Source organism: Barbus barbus, assembly GCF_936440315.1.
Source record: "Barbus barbus genome assembly, chromosome: 2".
Taxonomy (NCBI): Eukaryota; Metazoa; Chordata; class Actinopteri; order Cypriniformes; family Cyprinidae; genus Barbus; species Barbus barbus.
This window is the reverse complement of record NC_136730.1, coordinates 7,473,193-7,492,118: the sequence shown is the minus strand read 5'-3', so window position 1 is coordinate 7,492,118 and position 18,926 is coordinate 7,473,193. Positions and strand designations below refer to the sequence as shown.

Here is an 18,926-nt window from a genome sequence, read left to right as displayed (position 1 = left end):
GTTAATGGCTTAAATCAACCATATGAATGTGTTGCTTCTGATTTATTGAGTCTTACTGATGAAGTGTGAGCCAGAGGTGGAAATAGTTGGTTGAGGACAGCAGTACAAATCTCTCCTGGTTCAGGACTGTACTAAAAAATAAAAAAATAAACATCATATTTCACACTCTCACACTAACTTCATGTTTAGCAGCTCAGTAATGAATGTGTTTTGAGATTTGGTCATTTTTAATGGAATTTTGTGAGTTATTTACAGCTCCTTGTAATGAAGAGCATCTGTGGAATGTTGCAGATTATATAGAACATTAATTTTGACCTGTTCCTCAGTCTGTAACAAAGAGAAAACATTTAAGCTTTTAGTGTGTTTACATATGCCGTTTGAATGAAAGCGTAGCAGGAAAATGGGCCAGAGGGTTTGAAAACAGACATGTGAGGCTGGTATTTTATTAAAAGGATCATTTTTTTGTCAAAAATAAAAACTGAGAATTAATTACTGTCACACATGTTGTCCTAATGCTGTGGTTTTCTTTCTTCTGTAGACAAGAAAAGCAGATGTTCATGCTGCTCTTTTCCATATGTGAATGTGGACTGTCTAGAAAGTTACAGAAGCGAAAGAAAAGTAGTCCCTGCAATATTCCAAGTCTTCAGAAGCCTTGTGTGAAGAAAAGATCCTAATTTATGTGTTCACTAAAAATCCTACCCTCTGCCACTAGTCTCAAATTATTGTGATTTGAACATTTTCATATTCAAAATCATTATAATCAATCACTGATGTGATTGCAAGACACCTTGATGTGCCATAGTGTTATTTTATTATTATTTATACACTAATATTTTGAATTAGCTTTATCAGTTTTTTTTTATTTTTATTTCTGTTTAGTTGTATTGTATTTAATTCAGATTTAGTTTTTAGTAATTTACTACATCAATTTAAACTTTTTTTAAGTTTAGTTAGTTGGCAAGACTAAAAAAAGTCATTTTATTTTATTTCAACTGAAAACTATTTTTAATGGTTTTAGTTAATGATAATATCACTGGATTTGCTGCAATTAACAAATAAAATGTTTATATATTCAATGATTATGTACTCCACACACAAAACTATGGATTCAGAAGACATTTACAGTGATGCTGATACTGTACTTTATTTGAGTTTTTTACTCATTTTTTTAATTTAGATATTTATGTAATGGCATATGGGTGATTAAATGATGACTAAATTTTGATACATGTGCGTATATATGCTTTTAGGGTTAAAATCGTTGTGTATGGTTATCAACAGGTTACAAATATCCCACAATATTCCTTAAACAGACAGAATTTGAATATTTATGATGCCTTGCTGGTCTGCCATTAAAATGTATCTAACATATATGCTACATAAATACATCAAATATGCACACACACAGTCTCTCACCGTCTGTAACTCTCATAAACACACTCGCACACAAATGTGCTTCCACAATAATAGCCGTGGGATAACGCCCACGCACAACACACACGTCTAACTGACTTGCGCTTTATCACCATCATTAGTGCGACAAGAGGCATCCCAGAACCCCTTTACATAAACGCATGCGTGGGAGATGCGCAGACTCTCTCTCAACCTCACACACACACACAGAGCCTCCTTGGCTTCATTTGTTTGTTGTTTTGTTCACTAAATCACTCTTCTGGCCTTTACACTTCATTCTTTTTATCAGTTTTTCTGTCTTGAATCTTTGTGACACACAGCTGCTCCTGTCTTTATGCAAGTTTTTATTCTTATCCTGGAGAGAAATACACTGAGGTGAATAAAATACACATAGTGATTAGGAACAAATGACTGCGATGTTTCTTCATGACTTCAGCACTTCGTTTCTTTCTGTTCCTGTTATATGGGACTTGGAGAATGGTGTTCCTCTGCCACTCCGTCCTCTATTTCTCCTCATCCCGCCATCACTGCTGATCATTGTCTCAATTACTCATCCTGTCCTATTCTTTCTCTCTCTCTCTCCCTCTCTAGTCTTTGTGTTTTCATCCGTTTCTCATCCCATTTTTACCTCTTTATCTCTCTCTATGCCAATTTGTTTCTCTCTCTACCTCCCATTTATCTTTAAAGGAGAGCCGAAGCTATAGCTTTGCTACTTACATTAAACAGTATTGTTCTTGCTTGTCTTTTGTTTCTCCCATTTTCTTTTTTTTCTGGCCTGACCTTTCAGTACTTCAGCTTATAGGGAAGAGCCACATTCATACATGTCATCAGACTCCCTCCCTCTCGCTCTTTCCACTCTTCCTTACACTGTCTTTTCTGTTGTCTGCTCACACATTTGGTCTTTCCATCACCTCCCATCGTCTCTCTTCTCAATCACATCAGCAACAGCTTGTCAGAGACCATCAGCGTCTCCCTCCCTCCCTTTCTTTCCATCTCACAAAATGTCTCAGAATATCCATGTTTTAGGGTTACAGTTAACATTGACCTTCCCATCTATCTATCTATCTATCTATCTATCTATCTATCTATCTATCTATCTATCTATCTATCTATCTATCTATCTATCTATCTATCTATCTATCTATCTATCTATCTATCTATCTATCTATCTATCTATCTATCTATCTATCTGTCTATCTGTCTCTCTGTGTCTCTGTCTGTCTGTCTGTCTGTCTGTCTGTCTGTCTTTCTATCATCCGTCCGTCTTTTTATGCCCCTGTCCAAGCACGCTGTGCAGTCCTTCAGTGAGGCTGAGAGCATGAGTGAGGGAGAGATGAAGGTGTGAAGGTCTCTTTTTTTTTACACCCTACATGGGTCATTGGTGAGAGTGTTATTCTGCTGCCCTGGGGTATTTTTTCAGAAACGAACCAAAACGTTTAAAATGTCCACATGAGACTGACAGAGAGTGATATATTTAAAATAAATGAAGGAATCAGAATCAAGAGGCATAACATATTACACCAGCGTGTGACAGAGGCGTGTCTGTCCTCCATTATTCTCTCTCTCATTCCATCCCTCAGTAAATAAGATCTGGCACACTCACTTACATCATATCATTATTTCTCTCTCTTTCTTTCTGTCTCTCTCTTTCTCATTTAAGATGGCCAGACCTTATTACCAAGGACAAGCTGTCCTGTCCTGTCCTGTCTTTGGCCCATGTGTCTGGCCCACATGTAACCAGCCGTCGGCCGCTCTTAGCTCACCTCAACCCAAATGCATTTCACATGACATCCACCTGTAGCCCACTTCATATTAGGAGTGGCCATCGCTGGCCCACTTAGGTCCACGAAGCTCACCAATCTCATTTCTCAAGAACCTGTCAGCATGTATGAGGGATGGATGCAGTTTGAGGTGTTTTAGGATGTTAAATGACCTCCTCTGGGACCGGAAATTAGGCCTCATTAGAGCTGCACCATGATGCAGAGTGACATTTGTGTGTGTTAATCTACATTAGATCAAATATCTGTGCAGAATGACTGTGTGTCAGTGGGAATTATTATTGCTACAGTATCAGATCTGTGTCTGTAAGTCTGTTTGTGACACCATATTACACATTTTTTTCGTAGCATTCAGAATGTATGCTGTTCACATTGAGTACATTTTCAGTAAAAAATGTACTAGTTGACAATTTGCCAAGCAGAACCCATGTGAGATACTGTATCCCACAATGCTGTGCTCTTAACTCAAACTTTTATGTCAATAGTGACAAATCACTATTGTTAACATCTGCCTTGACTCATGATTTGATAGGGCTGCCAGAAGTATAGACATTTTTACACAAACTTGGATTAAGAATAACATTTTAAATTATAAATAAAAGTAAAAATATAAACTATTCATTTCTAAAATATTAACAGGATGACACTTGCTAAATACATTTTTTTTATTATTTTTCAGGTTAAACCATTGAATGCATTGAAGATTTTGAATGCAGTTTTTCATATTTTTTCACATACTTTTTTTCAATAGCAGGCAGGATTCATCAGTGTCAGTCTTTCTGTATTCTTCTGTTTTTATGACGTTTTCTTGATTTGCACAGTTAGTGCATGCACTAATTACTAGGGTCTGATGCTGAATTGTTTTATACATTAGGCTACATATGCAATATCTTTGGATATATTTATGAAATTATCAGTTTTAGCTGAAAAAAAATGTCCAAAATCCTTGCAATGACAAAAATGTACTTGAGAAGCAGCACTGCATAAGATATTAAAACTTGTGTTCAAAACAAGAGTATTTTGTCTGCACTGCCTGATTTTTTTACATGTAATTTTTTTTTAAAACGAGCAAAAAATCTGCCAGTGAAGTAAGACAAAATACACTTGTATTAAAAATACCAGAATACACTTACATTCAAAATATAATGAATGAAAAAACAAAGCTTATTGGTTTATGCAGTGTTGCTTTTCAAGTATATTTATCTTTTTTTACATGTGAAAACAAGTCATAAAAAACAAATGAACCTGATTAAGAAGTGATTGCGGTTGATTGTTTGCTGTGTGTGTGATACCTGTATACTAATGTTGTAAATCTCTTCTTTTCTTTCACAGCTACATCAGATGGGACGCGTCAGGGGCTGGAGAGCATGAGAGGAGGAGTTTGTGCTACACAGGGCATGAAGGTGGTGCTGAAAGTGGGACAGAGTGAGTAACACACACGCATACACTCTTGGGAGCATATCGGCAGACAAAGCCAGAGGGTTGGTCACCTGAAACAGTTACGGATGCTGGATTTGCAGAAACTTAGGCTCAGTAAAGCATTTCTCTCAGTGGCACACATGACCACGCTCGTGACCAATAGCTTTTGTTTACACACAAACACAAACTCTGTTGGCCCCTTGTTAGTTTTGATTATTAAACTCAGGAAAACAGCGGTAAGTGAATCCCAACAGACTGTGGACACAAGTCCCTGAGCTGTATCAGTACACCACAAACACTCGTGTCTGTTGTGTGTTTAGAGTTCTTTATCAGTCATGCCTATCACACTGCACTGTTGAATAAGAGAGGATTAACACAGCTCAAAGACTATGAAACGTTTTGTTTTTATTTTCCTATTTTTTATTTATTTTATTTTTTTCGGCCTCCATCTTTGGCTATGATTTAGATTTTTTTTCAGAACATTTATTGACTTTACATAAAAATCCCTTTCGCTCTCTCTTTTTCACTCTCTCTCTCTCACTGTAGTTGTTATCTGCTTCGTGGCTGAAAGGTCACGTCTGTTTTGTTTGTCATCTAAATAAAAGCCGTTTCGGTTGGAGATATCTGATGAGATGTGCCTGCACACACACACACACACACACACAGACTGTCATGGCATTTTGACAAGTGTGACAGCTCGCCATAAGCTCAGAGATGAGTGTGTGTGTGTGTGTGTGTCTGTGTCGAATGTCTGTCTGCTGTCTAAACTGTTTGTAACCTCAGCGGTAGCCCCTCAACAACAACATTATGGTGTGAAACATCTTAAAGGAACCCTATTCTACACTTTTTCTACACTTTTTTATGGTCTTTCTTTCTTTCTTTCTTTCTTTTTATTTATAGAGCACTTTCACACAACTACCAGTTGATCCAAAGTGCTGTACAGTACAGCTAAAAATACAACAAATATAAAACCAAAGTACATCACACAACACAATATAACAATACAATTGACAAGGCTATGTAAAAGCTATTGACAGAAGATGGTTTTTAAGCTGGCACTTAAAAACCGGCAAGGAGGGCGCAGCTCTAATAGAAGCTGGTAAATTGTTCCACAGAGTGGGGCCAGCAACAGCAAAGGCTCGATCACCTCTGCAGCGAAGCCTCGATCTAGGAACAGAGAGGAGACCAAGGTTACTGGATCTTAGGGATCTGTTAGGTTTATAGGTAGAAATTGCCTCAGAAAGATAGGACGGGGCGAGATTATGCAGAGATTTAAAAACAAAAATTAAAATTTTAAAGATAATTCTAAATTTAACTGGTAACCAGTTTAGTGAAATGAAAATGGGCGAGATGTGATCGAACCTTCGTCTGCCTGTCATTAATCTTGCAGCAGCGTTTTGGACCATCTGCAGACGCATTATAGAAGACTGACTTATACCATAGTATAGTGAATTACAATAGTCTAAACGAGATAAAACAAACAAGTGAATAATCTGTTCAAACTGTTTTACAGAGAGTAAGGATTTAATTTTGGATAAACGCTGTAAGTGGAAGAAACTTGATTTGACCACTGCGGTAATTTGTTTCTCAAAACCCAGGTTACAGTCAAAAAGAACACCAAGATTTTTGGCACAGGGTGTAAGGTAGGAAGAGAGATGACCAAAGTGAAGGGCACAGTCTTCATATGACTTTAAACCAAACAGAATGATTTCAGTTTTGTTCTCGTTTAACACTAAAAGATTCTGCTTTAGCCATATTTGCAATTCGATTAAACAATTCAACAGAGGTCCTAAAAATTCTTTACTTTTGTGTTTCAAGGGAAAGTACAACTGAGTATCATCCGCATATAAGTGGAAGGACACTCCATATTTCTCAAAGATAGCACCCATTGGTAGCATGAATATAGAAAATAAAACTGGGGCAAGAATTGAGCCCTGAGGCACCCCACAGACAAGTGGGTGTGAGGACGAACTATGTTGGCCAATGGAGACACTAAAACTTCTGTTTGCTAAGAAAGATTGAAACCATTTCAATACCTTTCCTTGTAACCCAACACAACTCTCCAACCTTGAAATCAAGATCGTGTGGTCAACCATATCAAATGCAGAGCTTAAGTCTAGAAGCACCAAAGCTACAGCATTCCCTTTATCTGTTTCTATTAAAATATCATTTACAACTTTTAGAAGTGCAGTTTCCGTGCTGTGTTGAGACTTAAAACCCGATTGGAATTTTTCAAGAATATTATTTGACATCAAATGGGACTGTAGCTGAGACAACACAATTTTCTCAAGGATCTTTGAAAGAAATGGCAAATTTGATATAGGCCTGAAATTATTAAAATTTGAAGAATCAAGATTAGGCCTCTTTAATAATGGAGTTACTGTAGCTGTTTTTAAGCAGTCAGGAACAACCCCAGTAGTTAAACTAGTATTAAAGATTGATAGAAGATCGTGTCCAATGATATTGAAAATCTGTTTTAAAAATCTAGATGGAATAATATCTTGAGAAGACGAAGTTGGTCTTAGACGTTCAACAATGCCTTTACAGAATTCAAAGGAAACAGGCTGAAAGTTGTTCCATAGCACTTGACCACTTGATCTCACAGGTTGGGCCGAGTACCCCAAGGGCAAGTTAGATCTTAATTGAAAGGATATCTCGTTAAAAAATGTACAAAATTGTTCACACAGTGATACGGAAGAATCAGGAAAAATGATGACAGGGGGACTGAGCACGGAGTCAATAGCAGAGAAGAGTGCCTTAGGTCTGTGAGAGTTGTCACTAATAAACTCAGATAGATACTTGGACTTGGTGGCCTTAACAGCTCTCTGATACACAAATAAGGAATCTCTCCAAATTTCATAAGAGACCTGTAATTTATCCTTGCACCATTTTCGCTCTGCTCTTCTACAGGCCTTTCTAAACAAACGAGTTGAATCATTAAGCCAAGGCTGATGTTTGGTGACAATACGTTTAGGTTTTAACGGAGCGATGAGATTCAAAGTAGACAAACATTTTTGATTAAAGAAATCAAAAAGTCTGTTCACATCCTGCAGAGAAGAGAACAATTCAGGCAAAGGTGGATCAGTTATAGCGTAGGAGGATGCAAATCTCTCACATGACTGAGTGGAGAAATAACGATTCAAACGAGTTACTGGACATGAGGCAGCAACTGGATCAGGAAGATGAGAAGAAAAAAGTACCAATCTGTGGTCAGAAAAACAAGTTTCAGTGATTTCAATGTCCGAAATTTGAAATCCACGTGAAAAAACCAAATCCAACGTGTGACCATGAGCATGAGTAGGCTCTTGCACCCACTGCACAAAATCAAGTGAGTCAATAAGATTTTTAAATTCAGTCACCAGAGGCTTAGTGGGGCAACATAAATGGATATTAAAATCACCCAACACTACAATGTGATCAAACCGAGGAATCAGTTCTCCAAGTAAATCAGAAAAATCATTTAAAAAAACATTGTTAATACGCGGTGGACGATAGATATTAACACAAAGGACTGGACGTGCCAAATCTATTTGAAGAAGCTGTACCTCAAAGCTCGAATAAACACCAGACTGAATAATACGTGTAATGAAGTTTCGTTTAAAAACAGCTGCCAGTCCTCCTCCACGTCCAGTTTTCCTGGGGCAATTATAAAAGGTGCAATCCAGAGGAACAAGTTCAGAAAAGGGACTGAAATCTCCCTCTTTAACCCAAGTTTCCGTCAAAAATATAAAATCCAAATCCTTTGAAGTAAATAAATCGTGCAGGATAAAAGTTTTATTGACCAAGGAACGAACGTTAAGTAATCCCATTCTGATCGGCGGGGACTTGCAGGGCGAAGAATGACCTCGATTCAGTGGACGGAGAACGCCGTGGTTAACACCTCCACCACGAATCCGGGGAGAGATGGGGCGCGCAGACACATCCAGGAAGCCGGGGGCAATCGGACGAATCCACCGATAGGGCTGCTCCAGCGAACGTCTTGCCATATAACGACCAGAGGCGGGCCAAGAAGCCAGTGAGGGAAAGTCAGAAAGCTGAGTAAATCCAGAGAGTAAACCGGACTTAATCCTGGTAGTAACACCAGCCCGCTTCCCTCGTCTTCTGCGACGCCTTCTCCGCGGCACGTCGAAGGGCCGTCGACACAGAAAATCGGGAATGTTCGGAGCGAACGGCGGTGGACGCGTATAAGCTCCACTCCACTCGGCATCAGATGAATAAGAGACTAACTTTCCAATATCAAGTAATGTTTGACGGTCATAGGTTAACAGTATAGAGTTCACAGTAGTTAAAACTGATGTTAAGATAAGTAAAATAGCCAATGTCAACATATAAAATGAACAGGACAGACGACTCGCCACACACACCGGCGCCATCTTTGATGCCTTTGATATCCCACAATCCTATGGTGTGAAACATCTTAAAGGAACCCTATTCTACACTTTTTCTACACTTTTTTATGGTGTGAAACATCTTAAAGGAACCCTATTCTACACTTTTGCATCTTATACTAATCCATATCAGTTGTAATTGACCTTTTTTTTTTTTTTTTTTTTTTTTTCTTCTTTATTGTCAAGTATGGTGACCCATACTCGAAATTGGTGCTCTGCATTTAACCCATCCAAGTGCACACACACAGCAGTGAGTAGTGAACAAATGCACACACACACACACACACACCGTGAACACACACCCGGAGCAGTGGGCAGCCATGCTGCAGCGCCCGGGGAGCAGTTGGGGGTTCGGTGCCTTGCTCAAGGGCACCTCAGTCGTGGTATTGAGGGTGGAGAGAGCGCTGTACATTCACTCCCCCCACCTACAATCCCTGCCGGTCGGGGACTCGAACCCGCAACCTTTGGATTACGAGTCCGACTCTCTAACCATTAGGCCACGACTTCCCCTAAATTTTGTATCTGTATACTATACCTGATGATTGGCAAACAACTGTATATTAATTAGTATTAACTTGCTGATTACTGAATAGTTGATATTTATACTACCAGTCAACATTTTTGAGTGATTAAGATTTTAATAATGTTTTTGAAAGTGGTCTTGTCTGCCTGCATTTGCCTGCATAATATAGCAAAAACAGAAATATAATGAAATATTTGTAAAACTTAAAATAATTTGTAAAATATTTGTAAAACTTAAAATTTTCCCTTTTAATATATTATAAAATGTAATTTATTCATGTGAAAATGCGCAAATTTGCACTTAAATCACAGCATCATGCTTACAAGGTTGTGATACGGTAGCATATTTGTTTTTGTTACTGTATGTTGTGTGCAGGTTGACTGAACCATTATTATTACCAAACGGTTTCTCAATCATGTGTCCATAGGTCCATATGGTCTGCCGGCCAAATCTCCCAAACCTGACCCCGCGGACCGTATCAACAGCCTGAATCCAGGTAAACACAGCTGCCTTCGGTATCATGAGGACATGGCTCATCCCAAACAGACACAACATTAATAAAAGAACAGAACTAACTAAAGGAACAAGGGAAGGAAGCGACAGATGGATGGAGAGAAACAGGCGTCTTGGCGCTTGAGTTCTTTTTGATATATTCCACCCTTCTGTTTGTTATCTCCTTCTCACCTTCCCTCATTTTTTCCCCTCTTTTCCACCATTCACTGTCTTCTACGGAGGCCCTGGAGCCACGAACTGGAGGCAGAATGTGGTGAGGGTAATGGCCGCACGGGGAAAGATAAAGGATGAGAGGAGGAGTGAGCCGTCATTTCGGAGACTTATTAATGCCATTAGTTTAGCGGCTTGGGTTTAGTTGGTCCTGAGAGGAAGAAAGATACATAAAATGGGAGGGAGAGGAGTATGATTAGTGTAGGATGATAGAAAGAGAAAATTACTCGCACTCTTTGTTTGCACGGGTTTGACATTTGTCTGTCTGTCTGTCTGTCTATCTATCTATCTATCTATCTGGCTGTCTGTCATGACTTGGAGTGGTGGAGGATGTAGGTGGGTTTGGGGGGGCTGCAGGTCATTATGAGCACAATAACACGGACAGTCATAGAGACACGGAGGGAAGGAGGAGATGGAGGAAAGGAGTGAGGGATGGAGAGAGAAAACGAGAGGAATTGTGTCAAGAATAATGATGGGCCAATTGAGAGCGCCTGCAGTCAGATCCCTGCATTTCCGACTGTTCCCGTGCTCGGCAGGGGCTCTCATTGTCTCCCGTAGAGATCACAACTGCACACACACATATACACGCGCTGAAACATCAGCTATGTCCTGCTAAGTAAGCACAATGGTCATTTGTTCCATGTCCTGTATTTAATGTGTGTGTGTGTGCAATCAAACCCATTGTACCTTTCCTATCTGGGTTTCCCATTGCCAGTGAGTTCTAACTTCCCTTCTTAAAGGAATAGTTCACTCAAAATCAACAATATTTTATTCTGTGGAACGCAAAATGAGAATGTTTTGCTACTGCCGGTTTGCGAACTATAAAGTAGTCCATAAAACTCACATTTTTCAGGTCTTCTGAAGGCTTGTGTGAACACCAAAAATTAAGTTTGATTCAGTTCAATTCAAATTCATATGTAAAGCACTTCCCTCAATACAGCTTTAAAGAAAATGTTTCAGATGTTACAATCAACAAGTCAGAAGTGACTGTCAAGTTGTTTTTCTATGAAAATTCATTTCAGTTGGCATTTTAAGCAAATTTGATGTCACCAGACACCATTGGTTCTTACATGTTGCAAACAAAACATGCTGTAGCAACAGAGGGCAAGATTTACATTGTAAAAATCACTTAAATAGCAGTCAGTTGCTCACTCAAAGCTACTGTATCATATTGCTTTAGAAGACTTTAAATATATCACTCAAGTCATATGGACTATTTTATGTATCTTTGTCAAAACAGCAGCTTGGACATTTTCCACACAAGAAAGAAAATCCTACAAGTTAGATTTTCATTTTTGTTTGAAGTGCCCCTTTAGTAACCCATAAAGTCTTTTTTAGTAAGGCAGTCCACCTTTGAGAATGACCATGTGGTTGTTATCTAGCACATCTCCACTGTGTGGTTTTGTATTTCCTCAGGTTCCTCGTCTTAAAGAGCCCAATCAAGCCACAGCGTTTAGATTGGCTTTCATTTCCCCTGCGAAAAGCTTCCCACACACCATAATCCCGTTATGTAAAGATAAATGACTAATATAGCCTCATAGATCCCACATCTATTAAAATGCTCTCTCAGCTGTTGTTCATAGAAGAGGCTAAATACACCATTCCAGTGTTTAAACTTGCAGCACATAAACCACAGCTCATGTTTCATGTGTAAAAAAAAAAGTATTTATTATGTTTTTTTTTTGTTATAGAGGAGAACATTTAGAGCTGCTGCTCCCTGGTGTGTCTTCTGAGTGTTTAACAGCTTTTAGGGCCAAAAAAAAAGAATGATAAACAACTTCCAGCAGCAAAAAAGTTGCTATATTAAGAATAATTCATGGTGTAGCCTCGTCTGCAAGTACTGTAAAGGCCAGTTCACACAGAGAGGAAATATTCAGCATGGATATTCACTCAAAAGAGACTTTTAGTTAAAAAACAGAGCACTTCTATGAAACTATTCATACTGGAGATTACACTTTGACTGATTATGGAAGGTTTTTTCCAATTTACTCTCATTGTGAATAGACCTTTTGTCAGAGATTTGCCACTTTTACATTTTGTTCTTGTTGTGAACAGGTCTTAATGCCGAGTCCAAATACTCATCTCCTCATCTTTATTTTTCAACTCAACGGTCTGATGATTGCGGTTCACGTCTCCATTGCCAGACTGCAGTGGCTGACCGCAGGTTTACACTGCGTGTTTTACACTCGTGCCAAAACCTGCATGTTTGCGGAAACCCAATCCACCTTGACTCATTGTGATGTGTGTCACTGGTCAGTGAGTTCAGAGAAAAGTCCAGTACTTTACAACATCCTCCAAATTTTATTCAGATTTCTGAGAGTTTGAGTGGACACTCTAATTGGTTCGGTCTGATCTGTTAAGGACATGAACAAGCCAATCAAAGGGTTAGATGACTGGCCCCATTTAATTTGTTCCATTTGATTGGTTAAAGTCATTAACTAGCCCATCAGATGGCGAGGTAGACGGAGGAAGGCGATGCTAGAGGGCAGGATGTGGCAGCGCTAATGAACCCGCTACATCAGACTAATACTCATGTAAGTGTCAGAGGGCACTTCTCTGAGTCTGTGCTCCAATACGGGAACAAGTTAAAGATGGTCATCTCACTAATGGGTGTCATCACCACATGCAATCCAGAAAGACTCTGAAAAGTTTCCCTGACAAAAAACACTGAACTTTAGAAAATTACATGTTTAGCCAATGGACGTCAATTTAGGGGACTTATGTGAACTGATCTAATGTCCAAGTTTGTTCAAAGAAGCAATGTGTGACACACTCTTATCATTTTAGCTGCTATAACAGTAAGCTGTTTGTAGAGAAATGTGATTATAAGAATTTTTGAATTTTGACGGATTTTTGATGGATTTGTAGCTTTCATATTGCCCAGTTTATTACAAACTTCAAACCATAAATTTTGTTTTGTCACTCTTTAATGTGGTGTGACAGATTGCTGCCATGCTAAAAGTCATTCAGGGTTCACATATATATATATATATATATATATATATATATATATATATATATATATATTAGGGCTGCACAATTATGACAAAAATCATAACTGTTGATTATTCCTTTGAAATTGTAATTGCAATTAATTACCATTATCACAATTTACTTTGAATTATGTTTTGCATAGTTTTATACCATTGTTTGAAGCTACTGCATGTCATATTTATATATGAAAATAAACAAGCTGAAAACACTCTTCCTGAAAAACATTGATAACAAGATAACGTAGAAAGAATAAACAGATCTTAAGCATGGAGAATAATGTAAGTGGACCTTTTTTTTTTGTAGCTGCATCTTTGAACAATTACGTAATTGTGGCATCCGTAATTGTAATCATGATTAGAAATTAAATTAATTGTGCAGCCCTATAATGTCTTACAAAAAAATCATACCCCCAAACATTTTAACGGTAGTGTATGTTAGAATAAATCTCCTAAACTCCTAAAAAAAAGTCATTTTCTCAAGAATTATTATTAATGACACTGAATTAAGTATTGAATTATTACATATTTAATTATTTTATATTATTTTCTTGAAATCGTGAAATAAAAATATTTAGGTCAAAAAGACTCAAAATGATGGAGAAGATCACATATTTAGAGTGTCTTTATATATCTGTTGAATTGACCAAATTCTTCTCTGTTTTGCAGTTGCTGGAAACAACACACATCCCAGAATTCCCCCTAGAGGTCCTGGTGGAGAAAACGGCCCCCTTCCCCCCTCCAACATCGCCGTTATCGCAGGTGCAGCCGGCGGTTCGACTTTCCTACTGCTTGTAACAGCCGTGATCTGCGTGGTGTGCTACCGACGACGACATGCCAAGCATTCCGAATCACACCACCCTCCGCTGTCCCTCTCCTCCCTGACATCGCCCAAACGGGGCTGCGGCGGGGGCGTAGGAGGCGGCAACAACAACGGCTCGGAGCCTAGCGACATCATCATCCCGCTGCGGACTTCTGACTCCGCCTACTGCCCTCACTACGAGAAAGTGAGCGGGGATTACGGCCATCCGGTCTACATCGTACAGGAGATGCCCCCTCAGAGTCCCGCCAACATCTACTATAAAGTATGAGAACCGGAGATGACCTTACGACAACATCTGCTAAGACCACACCCACCTTAAACAACTACCTAAACCCCACCCCAAGCCCCACACCCACCATCTGCATCCCCGTAGATCAGATCCTTTTACCTTCACACGCATTTCTCCAACACGCTGACCGCTCGAGGTCGAGTGTGTCTGTGTGTGTGTGTGTGTGTGTGTGTTACCATTCCTCGCAACTCACCCAACTCCGGCCTTTTGATAGAGAGAGGTTGTCCTGAAGTGAGGGCCTCCCTCTCTTTGACGTCCCACATGGAGAAAAGTTCTTAAAGCTAGAGAAGACCTCCTGGAGTGATTCAGCCAACTGAAAAAAACATGAACTCCTTTTGGGGGGGCCATTCTGGAGCACAAGCATCAAAACTTTTTCTGATGTACTTGCAAAAAGACTATAAACACACAAAAAAGAAAAGAAAACTCAACTTGTCCAAACCTACAAAGACAACATGTGAACCTTGACTTCGAATGCTACATTTACTCACAAATAGCAGTCTAGTTTGTGTTAAACTCCTTTGAAAGAGGGAGGGGCCATCGATTCAGCCAATCGTCACACAGGGCTGCAGTCACGTGATCTAGGACCCATGTATTTGATTGGTGGAGTTGTAGTGGCGTGGAGAATCTTGTATATTTTAATAACGTGTGTATTTTGTGAGTGTGTAGGATAAATATTCCGACACTGCTGTCGCACACGTTGCGACCAGCGAGCTTCAGTACAACTTGCGAGTGTTTTTGCGTGTGGATGAGTGCGTGTTTGAGTACAGTGTTAGCGTGAGCATGGGAGCGCGTGTGTTTGTTAGACTGTTTCAAAACCAAAACACAAAAATATGAGCGAACATCAAAAAAGTTTTTTTTATCGCTTTCAACACATAGATTATAATTATATATGAATACTCAGTAAAATAATTTTTAGATTTTTTTCATGTAAAGTTACAGTTTGCTAGGTCTAATTTTTGTTTTCCTATTTTTTATGACATGCTGACCTTGTTTCTTCCCCTTTTTGAGTTGTAAATTTAATTTAATGCTTTCATTCCATTGCAGAAACCGAGTTTGTTTGGTTCCCCCTCATTTTCCTCTTTCCCTGGAGTCTCCTCCGCTCTACACATATATTTTTATAGCTCCTTGTACTCTGATGTAGTTTTGAAGCTAGACCTCGTTTGTGAATGTGTTGAGGTAGAACAATCCGAGAAAGTTTTTTTATTATTATTTTTAAAGACGCTTGGAAAAAAAGGGGGAAAATCCAGAAAGGAGGGAAGAATTGGATGGGGGTGAAATAAAAGGAAAAGAATGCGAACACCGCCTGTTGGGAAAGCAAACGCACGAGCGAGGAAACTTCTAGAAAGACTGTGAAACTATGGAAGAATCACACATTAAAAGAAAAATAGGGGGAGGGGGAGAGAAGGAAAGTTGAAAGATGATTGAAGGAGAAGAGAGAGAGAGAGTGAGAGAGAGAGAGGGATGGAAAGGTTTTTAATAAACTCATCTGAAGCGGTGGAAGAGGCAGATTTGGGCCTGATGGTCTTCTGAGGTACAAAGAGACAGATGAGGGGTAGAAAGAAACTCATTCTCTCAGATGGACACACAGAATTGTTCTTTTACAGACACACAGTGCTCTTTTTTGTTCACATGAAGTGAAGTGGAAATATTTCTAGACTCGTTTCAAATTCTTTATTATCGGACATGTCTCAATTTAGTAGACATGTTCACACACACACACACACACATTCATACGGAGAAAGACTCAATGGCTATGGCACACAGAAAAGCTCTCGTAGAAATTTTCATCTCACACACACACACATGCACAGCTCCTAAACACAATCAAAAGCCATTCTGATTGGGCATATATGCTGGTTACCTCAACAAATGCCGTGATTAGCATTGTTCTTTCACATTCTTTCTCTCCTCTCTCTCTCTCTCACACACACACACACACACACACACACACAATCATGCAGCTTTGTAAGTAGCTGTGTGTATATCTCTGTTAGTGCCAATGAAAATCTCTCTTTCAGGCCTGAAATACACTCTACACAAGTATGTGAGCGCAAACGCTTCCAGCTACACGTCGTTGCTTTCTGAAATGTGTCAGAACTCAGTTGCATTCTCAGCATATATTAGCATAAACTATGGTCAGTTTTCTCTGATATGGCAGATCAGAAGTTTGGCAAAGAATCTTACAAAACTAGTTAGCTTCAGTTAGTCAGTGGCTGAATTTGGAATAGAATACTATTCTTAAAATGTCTGTCATACAGTATGCTATTTGGAAATGTTAGCTAAAGTGATTCAGATGCTGAATTCAAAAGGGCATGCTTTGACTAGCTTTAGGTAATTAGCAGAGAAAAATGAGCTTTATGGCAGTAATAGTAACTACAGAGCCCCATACATGACATGAGAGGGGAAAACAAGATATTGTTGCCACAAATTAAGAATTAATTCCTACGAGTTATTAATTTGTGGCCACGTTTTATTAATTAGCTCTGTTGTTTTAGTTAAATTCACAATTTAACTATAGCGAGGGAACAAAGTAGTACAACATGGCCGCTTATAAACTAAAACGAGGGAACTAATTAATAAATTATGAGAACAAATTCCTAATCTGTGGCCATTTTATCTTTTTTTTTTCTGCATGTCATGTGCGAGGCTCCATATGCTATTCTGGAAACAGTTAACTAGTAATGAAGCCCCACACATGTAATGTTTATTCATTTGTTCCCTCTTTTTAATTAAATTGTTACCAGTTGGAACATTTTGAAAATGTTTGATATTCACATTCGTTCTTGCGCTTGCACTGTGTTAACCAAGCATCTGCATACTTGTGTAGAATATGTTTCTGGCCTAAGGAGTACAAATTGTGTTCTGTGTAACAGCCATTGTCACAGTGTGTTTTGTATGCGTGTAAAAGAATGTTATCGCTAAGAAATACACCGCATACACGCACATAATAACAAGCCATTCATACCCAAATATGTTGGTGGTCTTATTTTGCAGATGTGATTTGTGATTTACATTGGGACTCGAAACAATCTGTTACTGTTTTCAATCTGCCTAGAAAGCTTCAATATTTGTCTCTCAAAAGCATTTAGTTTTGTATCACTCTGGTGCATCAAGACTGTGAGAAAAAAGAAACGACATGACATTGTTTTCCTGTAACATTGATGTTTTCTTACATGCCAATTTGGATTTTGTTACTTCAATATCAAGTTGCCTAAAATGTGGAGGTGTTACGTTTGTTCGGCGCTGTTGTATTCGTGGGCTGTTTCATACATATTTAAGCGTTCGATTTCTGTTCAAATTCTGTTGCATTTACGAAAACAATCAGCGTAAGCCATGTCTCTGACCCTGTGCACATGGACTTGGATACGTGTGTGCGCGTGCAGGTGTGCGTATGTCCGAAACACACGTGGACATCGTTCGAAGACGGACCGACGTGTTGCGTTCAGATCACAGAGGACACACGAGGAGACACAAACTCTCTCTGCTCACCATCCTCCCTTTTTTAGGTCTCGTTTATCGAACATCTGGCCTCAGAAAGGTCCTCCTTCTGTCTTTCACATCGAGCGGTTCTTTGTGCTCTTGCTTTCGCCACGAACGCTGGGACCAGTATTCTGTACGCAGACACAAGCGGGGACGAACCACAAAGTGTGTATTTTTTTAGAGAACGCTTCAGTTGTGTATACGTGTTTCTCTGTGCCAATAGCCAGCGGGTGGCGGCCACTTTAAAGACCTCCATTCCTCTCCAGTGATGTGTTCAGACGTTTGTAAAACACCATGTTTGTGTGTGCTGTTTTCTTTTCCGTGTCCATCCCTCCATCTTGCCCTCTCACGATCCCTCTTTTGTTTTCCCTCCTGCATACATGCCTTTAAAAGGGTTAAACAACTAATACATTCCTTTGAAGAAATGTTGATTAAAAAACACACACAGAAAAAGCTTTACAATGCATTCTTGGGCTCTCTTTAGTGTGTGTGTGTGTGTGTGTGTGTGTATTTGTTTTCAAATGCATTGAGTTTTGTGGATTTCCACTGAACGTGCAACTGATTGAGATACAGAGAAACCATTTAATGTTCTTTATTTTTCTTTCCACTCTACCATCAATCTCTTCTTCCTGGTATTTCATCTTCTCTAAAGTAAACAGTGGCTTTTACAGCCACCATCAGTAGCCAGTAGAGAAATGAATGTGTTCTTTAAGAGCACAGAAATACCTTTTCTTGCGTTAGTTATTTCAGACTATATCTCTCTTTCTCTTTTATTGCTTTCCTTTAGATCCTTCTGTATGTTTTCCGTAATGCCATTCAGTTGCCAAAGCAACCATTGCCTTCTGGCAACAATTTCATTTTTATGAAAACTTGCAAAATCTGGTACCGATTGCCCTCGTGAGGTTTCCACACAGTTGCAGGTGATGCAGAGGCGAAGGCTGTATTATTGGCCTGGGAACGCTTATGTCGTGCTACAATCCTCTCATTGGTGTAATGTGATTTAGGTGTGAAGGGGAAGGTTCTGGAACACAAGGGAGAGAAAGAAAAACACTTAAAAAATGGCCTTATAGGCTTCTGCGGTCATCTTTATTGCGTAATCA

The 18,926-nt window shown here is 39.1% G+C and overlaps 1 protein-coding gene across 1 annotated transcript in view; it reads left to right on the top strand.

Moving 5' to 3' along the window:
• LOC306883076 (ephrin-B3-like) overlaps window positions 1–15,157 on the top strand; it is a 77,964-nt gene extending 62,807 nt beyond the window's left edge. The window contains exons 3-5 of the mRNA XM_079438158.1: window positions 4,524–4,616; window positions 9,949–10,017; window positions 13,904–15,157. Of these exons, the coding sequence (XP_079294284.1) occupies window positions 4,524–4,616; window positions 9,949–10,017; window positions 13,904–14,325 (584 nt within the window). The 3' untranslated portion in view covers window positions 14,326–15,157. The remainder of the gene's footprint in view (window positions 1–4,523; window positions 4,617–9,948; window positions 10,018–13,903) is intronic.
• The last annotated feature ends 3,769 nt before the right edge of the window (window positions 15,158–18,926 follow it).